The 19,001-nt window shown below is 48.9% G+C and overlaps 1 protein-coding gene across 1 annotated transcript in view; it reads left to right on the top strand.

Moving 5' to 3' along the window:
• The window catches only part of GFM1 (G elongation factor mitochondrial 1), a 239,150-nt gene that overhangs the window by 181,718 nt on the left and 38,431 nt on the right, over positions 1-19,001 (top strand). Inside the window, exons 12-15 of the mRNA XM_085634740.1 lie at positions 1,838-1,975; positions 2,073-2,155; positions 8,837-8,999; positions 11,436-11,580. Of these exons, the coding sequence (XP_085490866.1) occupies positions 1,838-1,975; positions 2,073-2,155; positions 8,837-8,999; positions 11,436-11,580 (529 nt within the window). The remainder of the gene's footprint in view (positions 1-1,837; positions 1,976-2,072; positions 2,156-8,836; positions 9,000-11,435; positions 11,581-19,001) is intronic.

The raw sequence follows: 19,001 nt of genomic DNA, 5'->3' as shown, positions 1-19,001 counted from the left end.
AATTTTGAAGTTTGGCACCTGATGTCTTAAGAGTTTGATTATCTGCAACTTCCAGAGAAGTGTATGCTCTTTTAACATGAGGCTCACAGACCTATTGTTCCAGCGTGGTATGCTACAAACGGGAACAGTTTTTCCACTTTTTCCTGAATAAGCATACACAACCACTGCAAGCATCAGTTCAGGATGTAATTTGCTACCCATTACACCTCCTAAAGTTGGGTATAACGTACATATCTGTTAGAGTTCATGTAGCAGCAGTTGCTCCTCGCATGCGAAAACAGACACGTATCTTTGTTTAAAACGCCAGTCTTCAAAACGTTCATGGGGTCTCAAAAATGTTATTCCTTCAGACACTACATGTGCCAACCTGAACCTTAGTGCAGTCCTCACAAGACTTATGGGCTCTTTGCTTGAGGTCTTCCATTCTTGTCAAATGCAGTATCTTTCATGGAAAGTTGTAATTCTAGTAGCAATCACTATATTTTAGAGTCTTTGAATTGCTTGAAATTAACGGTAGAAGAGTCTTGCATTCAGTTTCGTAACGATTGAGTTGTTTTGAGGACAAAACCACATTTGCTTGCAAAGGCTGTCTCCTCAATTCATGTTAATCAGACCATTGACTTGCCTATTTTGTTTTTGCATTCTGAACCAGTGGCAAAAAGAGCTTTGCACACATTAGATGTAAATAGGGCTGTAATTTATTACATTGGTTGGATCAAATCCATTCGCAATATAAAGTAACTGTTTGCTGCCTTCGCAAAACCCCATCTGGGGAAATCCATATTTCCAAGTCAGGACTTGTTAGATGGATAATAAAATGTATCCAAGTCTGTAATGCTAAAGCTAAACGCACTCTTCACACAGTGCTTACAGCACATTCTACTTGCAAAGAGGGAGCCACAGTGGCCTACCTGGGAAACGTACCACTCGCAGATATCGGTAAAATTGCTATGTGGTCCATGCCATACACTTTCACTAAACATTACTGTGTTGACATTCGTTCCTTATAAGAGGTACAGGTCGGGCAAACACTTCTTAAACATTATTCTGAACATCTGCCCTATCCACTCTCAAGCCACCACTTTAGTGGAAGGGCACTAGTTTATAGTCTGTGCAAAGCATATGGTCTACAGCTACACATGCATCTAATGGAAAAAATGTTCTTCCCATGTAGCTATCTCTTTGTAGCTTGTAATGCTATAGATTCACATGCATCCTCCCGCCGCCCCAGGCTTGAGTGAATGCTACACATTGCGCCTTGAGACCCTCCTCGGTAAGTAGTGCGCTCTACAAAGTCTATGATTGATTGACACATTCTGCACATTAATTGCATACTTTATTTTACAATGGACCTGAACACATCTGGTCCTGCTTCACTCTACTTTGTTTGACTCACTGGCGAGGCAGGCGAGGAGAGAAACACCAGTGGATCTAGAGATCCTTGTTTTGGTGCATTGTGGGTTTTGGGGGGAGGGGTGTTGGGGGGAGGGGTGTTGGGGGAGCACGAGTTCCCTGGAAACCTTGTACTTAGAAGAACATCAATATGCAACACCTGTGCCCAACACTGGATGGCAGTGTGCAAAGCATGTGGTTCTGCAGCATGACAAGCTGGTGATAATTACAGGGTAAGTAACATTTTCCTTCTCAGTTACCCTGTAGAGACCTTACGGTAGTTGTGCTACTACTCTGGATGTGTGACTTCATGTACTGATGTTTAAACATCTTGGTGTTCGCTTGTTTGATAGTGTGAGCTCCATCTTGTCCAGTTGGTAAGATGAGACTGCTGAATGTCAATAAAGTAAAATATTGCACACCTACTATATTCTCTGTTTTCAAGAACGACATTGAGAAGTTTTCAAAAGGAATTAACCGGTTCACAAGAGAAGATCCTACGTTTAGAGTCCACTATGAAACGGAGAGCAAAGAGACCATCGTTTCTGGAATGGGGGAATTGCACCTGGAAATCTATGCCCAGGTAATGTTACTGACTTTGTTCCTCACAGATTTCAAAGTCTTTTTAGACAAGTTTCAGAATAACTTTTTTTTATATATATTCTGTATGTGTTCCATAGCGCCTGGAAAGAGAGTATGGATGTCCCTGCGTCACGGGCAAGCCTAAAGTTGCTTTCCGAGAAACTGTCACGTCATCTGTGCCGTGAGTACAATTTCCATCTTTTGGGGGATTTTGTTTTGAAACGGTGTTGTGTGATTTTTTGCGTCCAGTTTGTTTTTGTTTGCTTCTTCTTGCCACCTCAGACATCAGTATACAGTCAGCAGGCTCATTTTCCAAAATAGTTTTTCAGTGGGAAAAAAAAAACCTTGGAGGAATCCTTTAAAAAAAAACAACGTCCAGTGTTTCGTGTACTCCGTGCAAACAAGTGTAACTAACAAAGTGGCAGCTTCGAGCTTTCTGCCATTCAATTATGTGCTTATTTGCTCTGCCCTCTTTGTTGTGGCTTCATCCCCGCACCCTGGGTGCCAAAAGTCTCTCGTTGCCAGGGAATTATTCACGGCGGACCAAAAAAAGTCAATTAGTTACGTACTGCAGGACAGAGAAAAATGGAACGGAAAAATGCAGGCCTGGAATACTAATGGCGGCCCTCAGGAATGCGGGGCTCGGGATAGTTGGGTTTGTACTGTCCCAGGGCTGCTGGGAGCCCTGAGCGCCGTCTGCCCTGCACGAGAACAAAAGCATGTGTGTCTGAGGGGAGAGTGGGCGACGCGTTGATGCAGCCCGGCAGAGCCGTCTGCCATTCTTGCCGGCGGCTTGTTGCTATAGGCACAGGAATGTTGATCCAAGGAAAAACCGCTCGACAAACACGTGGAGTAAAGGTCACTTTCCATTACTTTGCTACTTCCTATCTTGTGTTTTTCCCCCCCTCTGTTTTTCATGCGTGTCTCAAACTTGCCATTTTCAACATCGTGTAATTCTGAGTTTGTCTATTTCCTGAAAGCTAGAACATATTGTTCACGGAAGTGAACTTTTTATTTTTAAATAATAACCTGGCAGCATTCGGCCCGTGCTGCATGGCAGAACTACAGTGCCGAAGGACGAGGGCCTTGTGAATGTCACCAGGACCGAATGTAGGACCATTTTCACATGGTCCCCAGGTATCTCTTTCTATATTGGGTTTGTTTTGAATTCTCTTCAAAGCGCAGTTGTATAATTAGCACCATTTTACGTTTTGTTTGCATTTCATGGATAAAGTGGCCTGAGACATCTGTATCACACAGGACCTCAGTTTACTGTCTATGAAGCAGGAAGCCTTGGTCCTGAGGAAAGGTCACATGGGTCCTGAAAGAACACAAGGGGTCAGATTTTTCTAAATAATTGTGACTGCTATTGCAGTGATAGATAACTACAGAAAAAAATGCTGAAATTAAATCCTTTTACTTCTAATGCTTCCTCCCGTTTTCTTTTATCCAAACGTATTCATTCCACAGGCTCCCAATTTTCACTTAGAGCGGCGGGTGCACCACCACCATTCCTTAGTGGTATGCATACGATCCCGTACTGAGGTGTCCTTGAATTTCCATGGGCTTTGCCCTCATTGCTTCTGGATGGACTCAACAGACCCACTTCTGAGGCACCGCTGGTATTCCTCGTGTCTTTCCTCAACCGCTCCTTCATGAACTCTGTAAGGGTGAGAGTTATTTCTACGAGGTGGACATAAGGCCATCGCCTCCATGATTTGTGACTTACTGCATTAGTTGGTCTAGGATCTTCCTGATGCCCTCTAATCTCTCTCCTAGGAAATGGTTGTGAGAAGTTGGCCTGGTATATGCTGGTCACTAGTTATAGTGGCCACCTGGCACCAGTACAATTCGACTCTTATGGTAGATAGGTTTAAGACAACCTTTTAAAGAAAGCTATCCTAGTGGTAGCTGTGGAGAGCAGCCTTCAGGCTAAGCCTTTAGAGGAATGTAAAGAAGCTTGTTTTACCTTATAATCTCTTGAATTACTAAATGAAAGGACACCACACAGGTGTGTATATATATAAAATATATATATATGTATTTATTTCTAACACACTCTACTTATCTCTTTATGAGATTAGAAGTCAGGAACATATGCACAAATCAACAGTTCACAACAAGTTAAGCCCAAATATGTCTGGGGCCCTAGGGGCGTACCAGACCATATACTAAAAAAGAGACTTAGGAAGATCGACTTGCAAAGGGACAAGGCCTAGGGCCTTGAGAAGCGCTAGGGCCTCACTAAACCAACCAAGGCAGGTAAGTAAAGGACCCACGGGAGACGCATGCAGTGTGAGAACACAGCCGCGGATCCCAATAGACTTCAATTGAGCAAGTCGCGGTTGGAATTTTAAACTTTTAGGATACTTCGGGAGAGTCTACAAGCAAGTCACTTACAGGGTAAGTAGTTCTAGAGCCAACACACACAGGAGCACAGTAGTGCTGGAGTTACCTCACCCAGGGAAGCCGGGTGCATAGGTGTCTTTTGGTGTCGGGTCGCGGCGTCGTTTTCAGTGGGAGCCAAAGAAGACTTGCTGCTTGTGAAGTGTCCGGTGGAATCCAAGGCTAGATAAAGCAGACCTGGAAGCAGAGGAGACAGTGTTCAAAGTCACTTGGCAGTGACCCGGGGCAAGGAAGCTGGATACCCACAGTCGTCGGGTGATTTCGGGTGATCACGGGTGTCTTGACTCTTTAGCCACGAGGTCCAGGAGGCGTCGACGACAACCAGGAGCTGGATTCGGCGTGTCCCACGAAGTCTGCAGCTTACTGCGGTGTCGGTGACCAGATTGGAGCCAACAAGCCTTGGTAACAGCAAGTCTCGTGGAAAGTGTAAAAAGTCAGCGGTGCAGACCAGCAAGGTCTGAGGGACACACCCAGCGAGGGTAAGTCAGGGCAGGCCTGGAGCAACCAGGGGAGCTCTTTGAAACTGTAGAAAGGTCTTCTGGGGACCCACAAGCCAGCCAGCAAGGGATCGCGAAGACGCCTTGGGAGGATTCACCCACCAGGAGCCCATGGTCACTCTGGACAAGATAGGCCTCTGATCTTCGGAGGAAATCCTGCTGGAGGCTTGGACCACACGTGGTCCAATGCACAAGTTCATAGAACGTCGTGAAGGGGTTGCACTCGACAATAGTGCACGGTACCCAGGTATTGCTGTTCCTCGTCACTCGTGGGGTCCACTTGCCTCAGCGTCACTGGGGACTCACGATGGCCTTGGAGAAGTCAGGAAATCCACTTCCGGGGCTGCAGGGACTTCGGACTCCGGCGGGAGCGGGAAAGTTTGCGACCGTTGATTCAAAGTTTTGGTGTCTGCCAAGCAGGGGAGTCACTCCTTGACTCCAAGGGAGATTCTTCAGTCTTTCAGAGGTAGTGGAACGTCGAAGGTCCAGGGTTCTTCTTCAGAGCGTCGTCCAGGGATATCTAGTTTGCAATGGCAAGGGTTCCCTAACTTATACTACAAGAAAGGGAGGGACTAGCTCTATGACCCCTCCTATGGGAGGGTCAGGGAAGTGGGTGGCTACACCCACTTCCCTTTGTCCAGTTTCGCGCCAGAGCAGGGGCAGGTAGCCCCTGAACAGGTTTGAGCTGGCATATGCACAGAGGAGCCTACTGCTCCCCAGTGCGGGACTTCAAAGCACTCTAGAAGTGCACTCACCCAGCCCCAATACACTAAATCCTGTCTGGAAGGTGGTTACACCTCCCTGTGACCGGATGCCTGTTGTTGGGCCTCCTCCACTGCGAGTTTCGGTCAGCAGCAGGAGGGCAGCCCAGTTTCTGACTGGTGGCATCCATTTTGTGATGCCAGGGCTCTTCAGGATTCTACCGTGTTTCCACAGTGGGTACTTGTCTATCCCTTTAGAAGGGGTGGGGGGGGAATCATACTCCCACACCAGTTACTGGTGTGGGGGTATGATTTCAAAGCGTTTGGCACCAAACGCGACATTTTTTGATGCAGCCATCCCAAAGTTAGCATTTACCGCGAGGTTATAATGCACTTAAGAGTATATGGTTTAACCCCATCCACAAACAGCCACAGAGAATGGACTCTGAGAGCTGCAGAGGGGCCCTGCTCAGGCAGAGGCACCCCCTCACATGGAAACCAAGCACCCTGCCCTCAGGATTGATAGGACCTGCCTTAGGGGTGACTGATAGGTTTATATGTGTGTGTAAGGTGAGATATAGTGAACCTATATCTCAGTGAGGAGTGCTAACACTACCTCACCCAGGCTGCAGTAGCAGGCCTGTGGTGTCAGATTTAGTCTGCTTCCCAGGGGTGGCATAATACATGCTTCAGCCCCTGGTAGGCCTGTGAAGTACCTATGCCCTTGGTACCTAAGGTACCATTTACTAGGGGCTCATAAGGTACCACAGTATCCAATCGCTAGTGCATCTAATATGCACTCCAAGTTGTTTAGAGAGCACAGAGAGACTGGGGCCCTGATTAGCAGGGTCCCAGCCAGACTATAGCCAGAAACCAGTGTTCACATCAGAAAAAAATTGGGGGCAACATAAGTGCAGATCCTACTCTCCTACAATGGTAAATAAAGAATAGACCATGCGTAAAACAAGGATATAGTGCACTTGATGCCTGCACTATAACTAAAAGGAACCGACTTTGGAATGTTCAACTTTCACAATACCAAAGTACGTTGTGCATTCATATACATGCATGAGAATTTGCACAGTCCAGAAATCCCCAGTTAAAGTCCAGCAACTTGCCTGGCCACTCCAAACACAGAGGAAACTAAGACACCAAAAGAGTCACTCCCTGCATGAGACCCCGGCCGAACACTGGTCTCGCCAACAGGGAATAAACATGGAGGAGCGCTATTGGCTGCACCAACGCTACTCTGCAAGAGACCGCCTACTTTGCGGTCCCACCAACAGAGGAACAAAGAGCTAGCCTGCTGGTCAAGCCGTGAAGTCACCAGCTGCCCTGCACGCTCTTCTGCAAGAAACAGCCGTAAACGCTGTCTCGCCAACAGAGGAACCTGGGCACAAACAACAAATGTGGCCGTTAAGAATGAGCAACCTAGACGCCAAAAGCACAATTCAAAGGTGCAAGGAGCACACTTACCGCCTCTGAAAATCCAGAACATGGCGCTGCATCCACGGGAGAATCCCATGAATAATCTGCAGCGTCCGGATCACCTGGCTTCCCTTTATCCGGTTCCTGCTCAGCGTCTGAGTCACGTGGAGCGTGCTCCCGCTATGGACACTGGGAAATGTAGTTCGTTATGACGGGTACTTCCTGGTTCTCTTGTCTTTTGCGGTCAGTCAGTGTCCAACCGGCCATTAGATCCTGACAGGGAGATGCCCAGAATTGCTTCCTCTCTAAGTGATGTACATGATCTTTTCCTGATTGGGAAGTCCATACCTGGCACCCTTCACCACAGTTCTGAGCAGGAACTGTCTTTTTTGTTTCACCATGCACTTCCCTGTGAATGGTTCCCTGGGGTTGCCTTAACGTTCAGCTGATCCTACAGCCTGCGTTATGCATTTTCACTGATTCCACATCTGTTGAGAGTTGAAGACCAGGGAAGATGAAGCACAATTGACCCTGGACGCTCCAAACAGAGCAAGGAGGTTTCAGTATGCCAATGGATTGGCACTGCTTTCAACCACTCTTTCTCTCCAGCAGAAGGTGGGCTTGCTGTTACAGCAGCATGGTAAGCCCCTCAATCTCAATCCCAAGAAAGCTGCAGCTGTGCACACTTTGAATGAGCGAAAATGGCTAGGATCCTTTTGCTTTCCATCTGAAGTTGGGGACGTCTACAGGGTGGCATGAAAATGCTTCGAAAGCCATTTATGTGGGTTGCTGAAACAAGTTTGTTCAATGGCATGAGTAAGTAGGACTGAGCCCATTTCAGCCACAACTTTGTTTCCCTCTGATTCACATTAAGTTTGGCCCAGCAGGTCCCTGCAATTCCTACTGTAAAAGGTTATTCGGCTGCCCTATCTGACTTCATATATCTCCCTGGCCAGTCTTGTCTGTTTGAGTGGCTACAAGTAGTGCATTTTGTAAAAGGTTTAAATTGTACATTGTCCCTCAGTGAGATTTGAATCTTGTGTTGACTTTCCCCATGGCATTCCCCTTCGTGCCTGGTTTTCTCTTCTTACTCTGAAGACTGTCGTCTTGGTGCTGGCAATTTTAACTTCTGGGTTCATGAGACTTCCATTACTCTTTGATAGTTCTTCCCCTCTCTTCCCACTAAGGAGGAGGAGTGGTTGCTTAGACTAGATTCCCAGGTATCTAGTATCCCATTACGCTTACTTCACTCTACAGGACAGAGTGGGTGATCCCCTGTTTCTAGGCTTTTTAGACTCGAGATGGGCCAGTCAGTGGCCAGCTGGTCCATTTTTGCATAGGGTTCACTTCCAGAGAAAATCAAATAAACATAAGTAGTGTCTGAGCGTTTTTTGTTTCAGTGGGGTGGTGGGTTAAGGGCACGCGATAGAGCACGATATGCATGTAAACCTATAGACCAGATTCTCTAGATATTCTTGCACATAATCCCTTTGTGACAGTAAAGTTATTCCCGGTTATAAGGATTCCTATGATTTATAGCCTAGAATTGTTACACTTGGTTATGTGAAAAACGATCCCTCCATGCCACCACACTTCGAAGCAAGAGTCTGTATGTAAACCCTTCTGAAAATCACCGTAAGGTATTCTTGGCTGCCCTTATGACTTCTTCCAACTAGAAGCAACTTTAATTTCAAATAGTTCCAAACAAATGTCTCCGTCATTTTTTATGTAGATTTGAAGGGACTTTTCATTTTAAATTATTGAAAATCTTTAATGAGCAGAGGGATTTTTTCATTTGTAACTGTAATAACACTGTTGTATACATTGCAGATTTGATTTCACTCACAAAAGGCAGACTGGTGGGTCTGGACAATATGGCAAAGTAATTGGGGTGCTTGAGCCTTTGGACTTAGAGCATTCAACAAAAGTGGAGTTTGAAGACCGAACCATTGGAACTAATGTACCAAAGCAGTTTGTACCGGCTGTTGAAAAGGTAATTAAACTATATACTTGTTTCTAAGTGTCGATACTTGTATGGGAATTTTACATTTAGACACTTAACTTGAACTGCATTATCTTAGCAAGCCAAAACGTGGAAAATTAAAATGTTTCATTATAAACTGGAAATGAATGTATGCATCTGCTACTATAGGTGTTCATAGCTTTGGCAGACTAGAATATAACGTGTTAGCTTTTGTAAATTAAAAGTCATAGATGTACATTTTTTTAGTGTTTTTGGGTTTCTTACGTGTAAGCAGTTATTCCTCGCTTCTTCACCTTACCAAATCTTGCAATCATCCATTCAATCATAATGAAAAACCAAACAAATTCATGTTACTTAAATACACCTAGCATGATCTGCTGTTCATCCCTCTTTCCATAGATGAGTTAATTGTGCCTTGAAGCACTCTGACATTGTTTTCTCTTTGAGGTTTTCTTGCGGGCCAGTATTCATTTTGATTGCTTCATAAAATACAATTGCTTGTTGGCTTTCAGCTATTGCTCTTAGCCAGTTTTCAAGACATTTTCACATGGTCTGGTCCTGCTCTCTTCGATTTGGAGATTTTTAGGCATTGTTGACCCTGTGATTTCAAGCAAAGACATGGCTACCGCTTTGCCAACAAGACTTTATCTCCTACTTAAGGGCCACTAAGATCTTGCCGGACATATGCAAGGCACAGTACCAAGCAAGGAAATAAATGGCTGTTGGTGCGGGTGAGATTGGGTTTTCCCCTGATTTCATGGTCTTGATCTCATCATGAGGGAAGTCCATGAAATGCATAGTGCTAGTTCAAAATTCATCTTGGGCTGGGTGTTATAGCTTCATTGAGCTCTGTGCTATATTTTCGGCACAACAACTGGATCCTTATTTGTCTGGTAAGCTTACTCTGTGGACGGCTGATCCAGATTGCATTTTGAGTTTGGCCAACCAGTTCTTGACATTTAATTAGATTGCCTGATAGTGGTTTAGCCTTTTATCAATTCCTAGCCTTGTTATTCTTGGTTGTCCTTTCTGAAAAGTTTGCCATTTTGCAGATTTTGACACTTGCTTGAAACAAAGGATTCTCCTATGCTAACTAAGAAAGTTGTTCTATTTCCTAACCTTACAAATTACCACTCTAGTACCTCCATTAATGAGCTTCTTTTAGAAGGCTCATTCTTTATCCGTCCAGGTCTGTAGTGGACCTACTTTTGAGGTCAGTGGTCAAAAGGACGTTACCCATCCTGCACACTCTTAAGAAATCCATCTAACATGACCACCTATGAACTGAAGGGGTATGCACAGCCTCCTCCATGCACAGGGTGGCACACCCGTCTTCTCTATCTCAACTATTCTAGGGCTCCTAAGACCAAAACAGCTAGCAGTCTGTCTTCTGTAACAACCATCTTCCTTTACACTTCGCTAGAAGAACGTTATTCAGAATATCCTGTAGTCCCTATATACCCTGGTATACTATCAACCAATCGTCACCCATCCCCCCCGCCCCGCCTGTTTTTTTTTATGTCTATGGTTAGATTTGTTAAGTTGTACTGTTATATGCTGTCCACTCCAGGCATAGCCTTTATTAAGATGTTCAGGAAATAAAATAGGTGCAAATACATATTTTGGGGACATTATTCACGGTGACTGTGAAACCAAGTCTTGTGGGACGTATGTACATTAGCAGTTTTAAAGCTCTAGGCACTTTACGTCCCTCACATTGTCTGGATTGTGGATTCTTAAAGTGGTCATGAGGCAAACTATGAAATACTGGAAAGCTTTATTTAGCACTTCGAGAGAGAGAATATTTACTCTATATTTTTCTTAATTGCCTAATTTTAAGAGATTCACTTAGAAACTCAAATTAAATTACCTCAAGGAAAACTGGACTCATGTGATTATTTGTTGAATCCACTGACCTCCAGCCATTCTGAATACATCCTGGCCCAGTTAGGCCTTTTGCATTTTAAATTCAGTATTGGACATCTTTCATCTCTTCATTGGAGTAGTACTCAAGCTATTAAATTGAATTGGCATAACCAGTCGAGGCAGCTCCTGTTAAAGGACTTATTATACATGTTCGATGCCCTTTCTCTCATAATAAAAAATATGTTTTCTATGGTTGCCAGTAAGCAATTGCTAGATTTTCTCACTTTGAGCTGTACAAATAATCTTTAACAACTTGATCAGCTCTTTTTACTTTATAAGAATGGTAAAACTTTAATCAAAGAACCTTTTCTCGAGAACATGCACTCATATGTTGCTCTCTGAATGACACAATACTATGAAAAGCTGCCTTCATAGATTAACCATAAATTTATTTCGGAATGAAAGAATTTGAGTGGACTTTTTGCTATTATTTTGAAGGCCTACAATGTTTGCTTTCTAAAATATTCAGCAGAGCTACTACTTGGTATTTTATTTTGCTTCCTGTAACAATTTTTATAGGGTTACCGTGAAGCCTGTGAAAAGGGCCCGCTCACTGGTCACAAGATTTCAGGAGTCTGTTTTGTCTTGGAAGATGGTGCTAACCACATGGTTGATTCCAATGAAATTTCTTTCATCCGAGCAGGGGAAGGTGCACTTAAACAAGGTAGAAAATCTCTCTAATGTTTGATTATTCTACATATTTTTGAAGATGCGTGGAAGAGAATTGTTGTTTGGAAACTGCACATATTTGAAATCTAGTCTCCAAAAACACAAACTAAGTGTATACATTTAGAAGGTGAAGAAAGCTTTTTCTGTAGTCAGTCACCAACTTAGGTTAACAAGCTGAAATCTCTCTCTACTTTGGTTGAACTTGTATTTGGGGATGATAACTAAATATGTGAACAGTTATAAACAGTTTGCATGGCAGAATCCACAATTGGATCAGATACCACGTGTATGTATTTTTCTAGACCATTATCAGTGAAAATGTGTGTCCCTGATATTTGTGAGCTAAGAATTTTGTCAAATTTATTTTATTTGCGCAATTAGTTAAAACCATTGCACAAAGAGAGAATTATTATAAACAAAAGGTGGGTGTAAGCTTTAGAAACATTACTTAAATGTGTACACACCCATGAAATCAAAATTAGCCAGGATGAAACCTAAACAACATAGTTTTAAAATGCTTAATAACATTTTGATCTGATAGACAATTAGCCGCAGATTCCTTAATGTAGAATTATCCCCAGGCGTGAGACTGGACCCGGAAAACTTTCTTGCCCAGCATCTCTGCACGCCGGGGGGCGGTACCACACGACTTCGCCCTGACATCCTCCGCGGGCGTGACGTCAGCGAGGTCACATAAGCCCCACCACGGCACACTGATGTCAGTTTTCTTCTTTTCCGGGTGCCCGGATCTTGTCCCTGGTCTGTTTCAGGCCTTCTTTTCCACTTTTAGGCTATTTTCTTGAGAACAGTGTGCGAATGCCTTCAGGCTTTAAGACGTGCTCGTCTTGCGCGCGCCAGATGCCGGCGACGGATCCTCACCCCGTCTGCATGTGGTGTTTGGGGGAGCACCACGATTCCACGGACTGCGAGGCATGTCAGCAGATGAAGCCAATGTCCCGGCGGGAGCGCCAGATGAAACTCCTTTAGGCGCGCATGTTCCGGTTGGCATCGTCGCCACGACCGCCCCCCCCGCGGAAGGCTTCAAGACCTGCCGCTTCCGTCTCCGACATCGTCCCTCTACCAGGCCGCAAGGGCGTGGCTCACCTGCAGGTAAGTGTCGCAGTTTGTCCTCGAGGCCCGGTCCCCGCGTGTCGCCACCCTATCAGCCATTTCCTGGCACGGGGGTGACCAGAGCCCAGATGGAGGCCTCGTTGGCTCCTCCTTCTTCTTCTCTTCCTGGGACATCTGCGGATCCCTTGCCGCGTGCGGGGACTCCTGCAACGTCGCCGGCGGCTCCGGCGCAGACAGGTTCGGATCCAGGTTTGGAGGATGTGGTGCCGTCTGGGTTCCCTCCTTCGGACAACGGCACCTCTGCCTCGCCGCAAGCCCCGCGGGGTCCTTGGGGTGTCGCGGGAGGTTGCCGGGGCTCGGGCGTGTCCTCAAGTCCCCCTCTGTCCTCTGGGCAGGCGGTTGCCTTGTCCGAAGCCGCGGTGACGCCGCTCAGGTGCCGGCAGCTGCTGGCCCTGGTGGCGCCGCAGGGGCCTTCTAGGGGTCGGGGCGTGACCCCGGGCCCCTCTCGTCCCTCCACGCAGGCGGCTGGCTCGTCGGAGGTCGAGTCGACGCCGTTCCTCAGCCGCCCAGGCTCCGACCCCGCCTTGGTCTCCTGCGCTGCGCGTTGTGGCGGAGGTCGTTCTGGCGTCCCCTTCGGCGCCGGTCGACGTTGACCTGATGCCTACGGCGCCAGTCCGACGTCAAGTCGTTGATTTCGTCTTCGGACGCCCACTCTTCTCCAGAGGTTCGGCGGTTGTTGGTTTCGTCTTCTCTGGAGACTGGTCGTCGCGTCATGGCCTTTTCCCCGACGTCCTCTTAGGATGGCTCATCGCCGTCGCCGCGCCCGCAGTCTTCGCCAGAGGCGCCTCAGGTTCCCCATTCATCGGCCCACCCTCCCCGTTTCAGGCTTGGCCATTCCTTCCACCGGTTTGGCTGGGGGGCGGCCACATTTAGCTTGCAGCCGCCGCCCACGGAGGAACTGCTTTCCCCGCCGCGGAGCCCTATGGAGGCTAGTGCTGCCTTCGCTCTGGCTATTTCCACGGCTGCGGGGATCCTGCGCATGGGCGATCCTGCTGCCAGTTTCCCCACGGATCATCTTCTAGAGGTCCTCCATCAGGATTCTGGTGGTCTGGAGCTGCTTCTTCCCTTCGAGGCTTCGCTCCACACTTCTCTTTTGGGGGCGGCCCGCCACGGGGGAACCCGGTGCCCCAGCAACTTATGCACCGCCACCGTCCTGCGCCGCATGATCCGGTCTGTCTTTCCCTCCACCCGGGGCCCTCTTTTACAGACTGCCTTTCCCTCCCTGTCATCTGTGTTGTCTCCCCGTCACGGAAGGCCTGCTGGTTGGACTCCTGGGGGCGCAATATCTTCGCCTCCACCAGTGCGGCTTTGCGGGCCCTTACCACTCTTTGTGTATTGGCTAGGGCCACTTCTTGCTTGTGGGATTCGGCGGAGTCCCTTATGTCTGCCGCTTCTCAGGAGGGTGCCTGTGTTGATCTGATAAAAAAACAACAGTTGATGGGACAGAATGCAGTCCTACATTCACCCCAGGACACAGATCTTGGCCTAAATCCATCATTATTTTGCTCACCATGCCATTCCAATTTGAACCCAGCCATATGCAAATCAGTCTTGACCCTGTGCCTCATGGGAACAGTCCAGCCCCAACTGCAAAGCCAGGTCTTCCCTGCACTGGAACCAAGCATCCTAGGACCGGTTTAGGGGTTGCACCCCTCTTCAGCCTGGATAGCTTGATTCCAGTGGCATGGCATGGCAGATCTCTGTACTGGGGTGAATGTATGACCTTGTTCTGCATTCTGTCCATCAACAGTTGTTTTGACATTGTCACCCCGAGTGGGATGGGTATACCCAGACGTGGGTCCCGTGCTCTCCATGCCACTGGAATCAAGCTATCCTGGCTGAAGAGGGGTGAAACCCCGAAACCGGTCTTTTAGAACTGGGGTCACCAATTCTGACGTGGTAGCTTGGCGCGAGGTAGGAAGGCACCCGAAGGCAGTGTGTAAAGCGGTTGTGCAGCACTCACTCACCCGGACTCAGTAATGCGCACACAATGAAGGACACCACACCAAGTTGATTTGTAAAACAAGATTCTTTATCTATTTCAAGTCATGGCAAATCAATTCATTTCAGGAATAAGGCAGATAATTTCAAGGCAACAGTCAATTCATTCAAGTCAATGGATCAGTGAATCTCAAGATAACAGGTAATTCATTTCAGCACCAAAACAAGCGTAAATTCCCTTGAGTGACTAGCGCAGGTAATCTCGGGGTAACAGTAAATTCATTTAAATATATCAGGGCAGAAACAGAACAACAACGCCTCCAATGGGTAGGGAAATAATGAAGGCACCATTCCTTATATGGTATTGCTGCAGTTGGTATCACTTGTGCACATCTCCCACCCCGTCACTTGGTCATTTCAGGCAATGGGCCGACTGAGGACTTAGGGATTGCAGCCCAGTCCAATGTGCAGGGCGGGTGACGGCTCCAACTAACGTTCACAACACCCCAAGCAGGGAGGTAAGTCCCACGTGTACCTTGTGCACAGGGGTCTCGGGGCAGGCCCCAGCTTCCCCGCACTCACCGCTATCTACACCGGCCCGTAGGCAGTTCCGTTGCACTCCGGCGCTAGCGTGCGCCTCGCGCCCCTACCCCCAGGCTGCCCGCTCCATTCTTCCCTCGGGGCCTTACCTGGGGGTGGAACACTCTGTAGGCCGGCGGAGAACTTCACGGGGCTCCGGCCCCACCGCGCTGCTTCCCCGAGGGCTCCAGGCTTCTTCCTCGGCTCCCGGTGCGGCAGCCAATGAGAGCCCGGCGTTCCGCGGGCAGCGGGAGCTAATAGAATGGCGGCTCCCAGAGGGTGCGGCCACCGGAGCCAATGGGGCTGTGCCTGCCACTTGATGCAGCCGACGACGTCACACTCCAGGCCTAGCACGGCCCTCCCAGGCTTCGGGGGCCGCAGCAGAGAACTCGGGTGACAGATGGGTCTCAGGACAGCGGGTGCCGGGGCCGCGGCGGTGCCTCTCAGGCCTGCGGCGCACCCCGCAGCAGCGCCCGACCAGGGCTCACCAGCAGGGCACACCGACAGCCCCTCGGATGTCCTAGCGCCCGGGCTGCAGCGGTGATCCTCGGCAGGTATGGCGCTTCCTGGCACAGCGCTAAGGGGCAGGTACTGTCTTGCGCCGCTGGAAGGTCACAGCGCTTGAGAGACTTAACAGGTAGGGGGCATAGTAGTAGTACAGCCACGGCCTGGGCTGCGGTGGTGATGGACTGGCAGCGCTTCGAGGTCACAGCGCTTAGGAGTCTTAACATGCAGGGGCATAGCAGTGCCAACCATATAGCGCTGGGGAGGTGGGGCGCAGTTCTGGCAGTTTAGCGTGAGGTGGGCACATCGCTTTACCGGCAGTTCCTGATCAGCAGCGCCCACAGCAGGCAGTCCCCTTCTTCTTTACAGCACCTGGGGGGCACAGCGCTTATCTTGGGGGGAGTAGATGGCTGGTCTCAGTTGCAGGTTCTTGGTGGGAGAGTAGGGATTGAGTTGGCAGGCATAGAATGGCAGGATGGTTCCCTGCAGCACACTGGAGTTGGTCCCCTGGGCTCCCCCTCACTGGGCAAGATCAGTAGGCTGGCAGAGTCCCTCATCTAACTTGGGTACAGCAGGGCTTAAGCTCAGTCAGTCCCAGTAGTGTAGGTTTCTCCCCTAGGCCCAACCGCCTGCCTACGCTCCGGCAGAGGTTCCCCCAGGTCCAGTGGTGCCCCAACTAACTCGTTCAGTTTCCCTCCTTTCCTCTTATACCCCCAGGTCAGGTGACCCTCCTGTAAAGGCGGCAAAATATAACCTCTCCCAGGGATGGAAGCTTCCAGGAGCTTCCACATATCTGTCTATGGGACAAAAAGGCGGGATGGCGAAGATACAGTATCAAGATGTCCCAGCCTGCTCCTAACCACTAGTGCGTGTATGCAATGGCCACTCCGCAGTAGCAGGGGCCTGTGGCAGCCATGTTATTAGGAGAGAGCACCTGCACCCCAGCACTGTTTGGCAGTGGTAAGGCACCCAGAGACCTAGGGCCAACAAAAAGATGGTGGCAAAAATGAGGCGACAAGGGCAAAAAAAGGGGTAATACCACCCTAGGGCTGACGGGTCTAACATGTGTCCCCCCCAGCCGAAAGTGGGGAAAGCTACCCAACCTCTAGGGAATTCTCATCACTAAGGCGGAAGAACCGAGTGAGACCGTCAGCGTTGGCGTGGTCTACTCCGGGTCGATGTTCCACCACAAAGTCCATCCCCTGAAGGGAAATGGACCACCTCAGCACTTTGTGTTTTCGCCTCTCATTTGCATGAGCCAGCAAAGGGGTCGGTGATCGGTCTGAATGAGGAAGTGAGAGCCAAAAAGATATGGCCTCAATTTCTTCAGGTCCCAAACCACGTCGAAGGCTTCGCGTTCTATCGTGCTCCACAGCTGTTCCCTGGGGAGTAGCATTTGGGAGATAAAGGCCACTGGCTGGTCTTGGCCTTCCTCATTCAGTTGAGAGAGCACATCTCAGAGGCGTCTGTCTGCACGATGAATTCCCTGTTGAAATCTGGAGTTCTAAGCACCGGAGCGGTGCACAACGCGTGCTTAAGGGTGTCAAATGCTTCTTGACAGACAGCCGTCCAGATGATTTTACGTGGTTGTTTCTTAGATGTCAATTCATTCAGGGGGGCCACGATGGTTTCATTCCCCTTGACAACCCGGCAGTAGTAACCTGTGAGGCTGAGAAAAGCCCGGACCTCCGTTTGGGTTTTGGGGGGCTCCCATGCCAAGATGGTCTCGATTTCGGCCTGGAGGGGTTGCACCTTACCCCCACCCACCAGGTGTCCCAGGTAGACGACAGATCCCTGTCCAATCTGGCACTTGCTAGCCTTGATGGTTAGGCCAGCCCGCTGTAGAGCCTGTAGCACCTCCTGGAGATGCTCCAGATGGTCCTCCCAACTGCTGCTGAAGACAGCTATGTCATCCAGGTAGGCAGGTGAGAAGGCCTCTAAGCCAGAAACCACCTGGTTAACCAACCGCTGGAAAGTGGCAGGAGCATTTTTCAGCCCGAAGGGCATCACCTGAAATTGAAAGTGGCCCTCGGGGTGGAGAACGCCGTCTTCTCCTTAGCTCCGTCCACCATGGCAATCTGCCAATATCCTGACGTCAGGTCGATGGTACTCAGATACCGAGCTGCTCCCAGTCGGTCAATCAGCTCATCTGCCCTAGGGATCGGGTGAGCATCCGTCTTCGTCAAGGAGTTCAAGCCACGGTAATACACACAGAACCAAAGTTCTGGTGTGGTGCTCGGTGGGGCCGCTTTCGGTACCAACACCACCAGACTAGCCCATGGGCTGCTGGAAGGCTCAATCACCCCCAGCTCCAATATCTTGGCCACCTCACTCTGGATGCTGGTCTTGATCTTGTCGGACAGACGATAAGACTTGGATTTCACGGGTGGGCTGTCCCCTGTGTCCATGTCATGGGTACATAGATGCGTGATCCCAGGAGTGATGGAGAACAACGAGGCGTACTGCTCCAATACCTGGCGGCAGTCCCTCTGTGTTCGAGGCATGTGGGCTGCTGAATTCATATCTGTGCATAGATCGCCGCCTAGTGTTGGGTCCGGATGTTTGCACGTTGTTGTCCTGGAAGAGTCTTCGAAGTATCCTGAGATAGGTGACTCCTCCCCTGGACTACAGTGCACATGGGCATCCTCTCCATCCTCAGATTGTTTTTTTCCGCCATTGGGTTCGGATGTGCTTATCTTGACTCAAGTTAGGAAAATCTAGTTTCAGGCCAAAAGGCCTTTAGTTTTCGACAGTACTGTTCCCGATCGGTATCGACAGTTTACAGGCTAGTTTACTAATTTAAACAACTTTCCGGATCCATTCAATCCGACCATCGACCGAACTTCGACGATGGAATCGAGGACCCCATTCAAGCGGTGTCCTGTTTGCCACGCCAAATACCCCCATATCGACGTCCACCCGGTGTGCAACAAATGCCTCTCACCGGATCATGACGAATCAAAATGCATGGCCTGTGCCCGATTCCGATCCAAGAAGACTCTACGGAATCGACGAGCCGCGAGACTTGAAGCGCAGCAAGCGGCACCGGCCCCAACCAACATCTTCAGCACCGAAGACGAAGATGTCGAAAGCGTGGAAAATATGCCCTCCAGCCCTACTTCCGAACACGGTTCCCGATCGGAAGATGTCGATGAAGAGCTTTTTCACAGGGAAGAAGCCGACGATGAGGTAGGAGACTACGACGAGGCCTTAGGGGCCGAAGAAGGTAGCTCCGGCGAGGAGCAAGGCCTACCCGTCCAA

The sequence above is a fragment of the Triturus cristatus genome, chromosome 11 (genome assembly GCF_964204655.1).
Source record: "Triturus cristatus chromosome 11, aTriCri1.1, whole genome shotgun sequence".
In the NCBI taxonomy this organism is placed as follows: domain Eukaryota; kingdom Metazoa; phylum Chordata; class Amphibia; order Caudata; family Salamandridae; genus Triturus; species Triturus cristatus.
The sequence above is the reverse complement of the archived record's forward strand: the minus strand, read 5'-3'. Positions and strand labels throughout refer to the sequence as shown.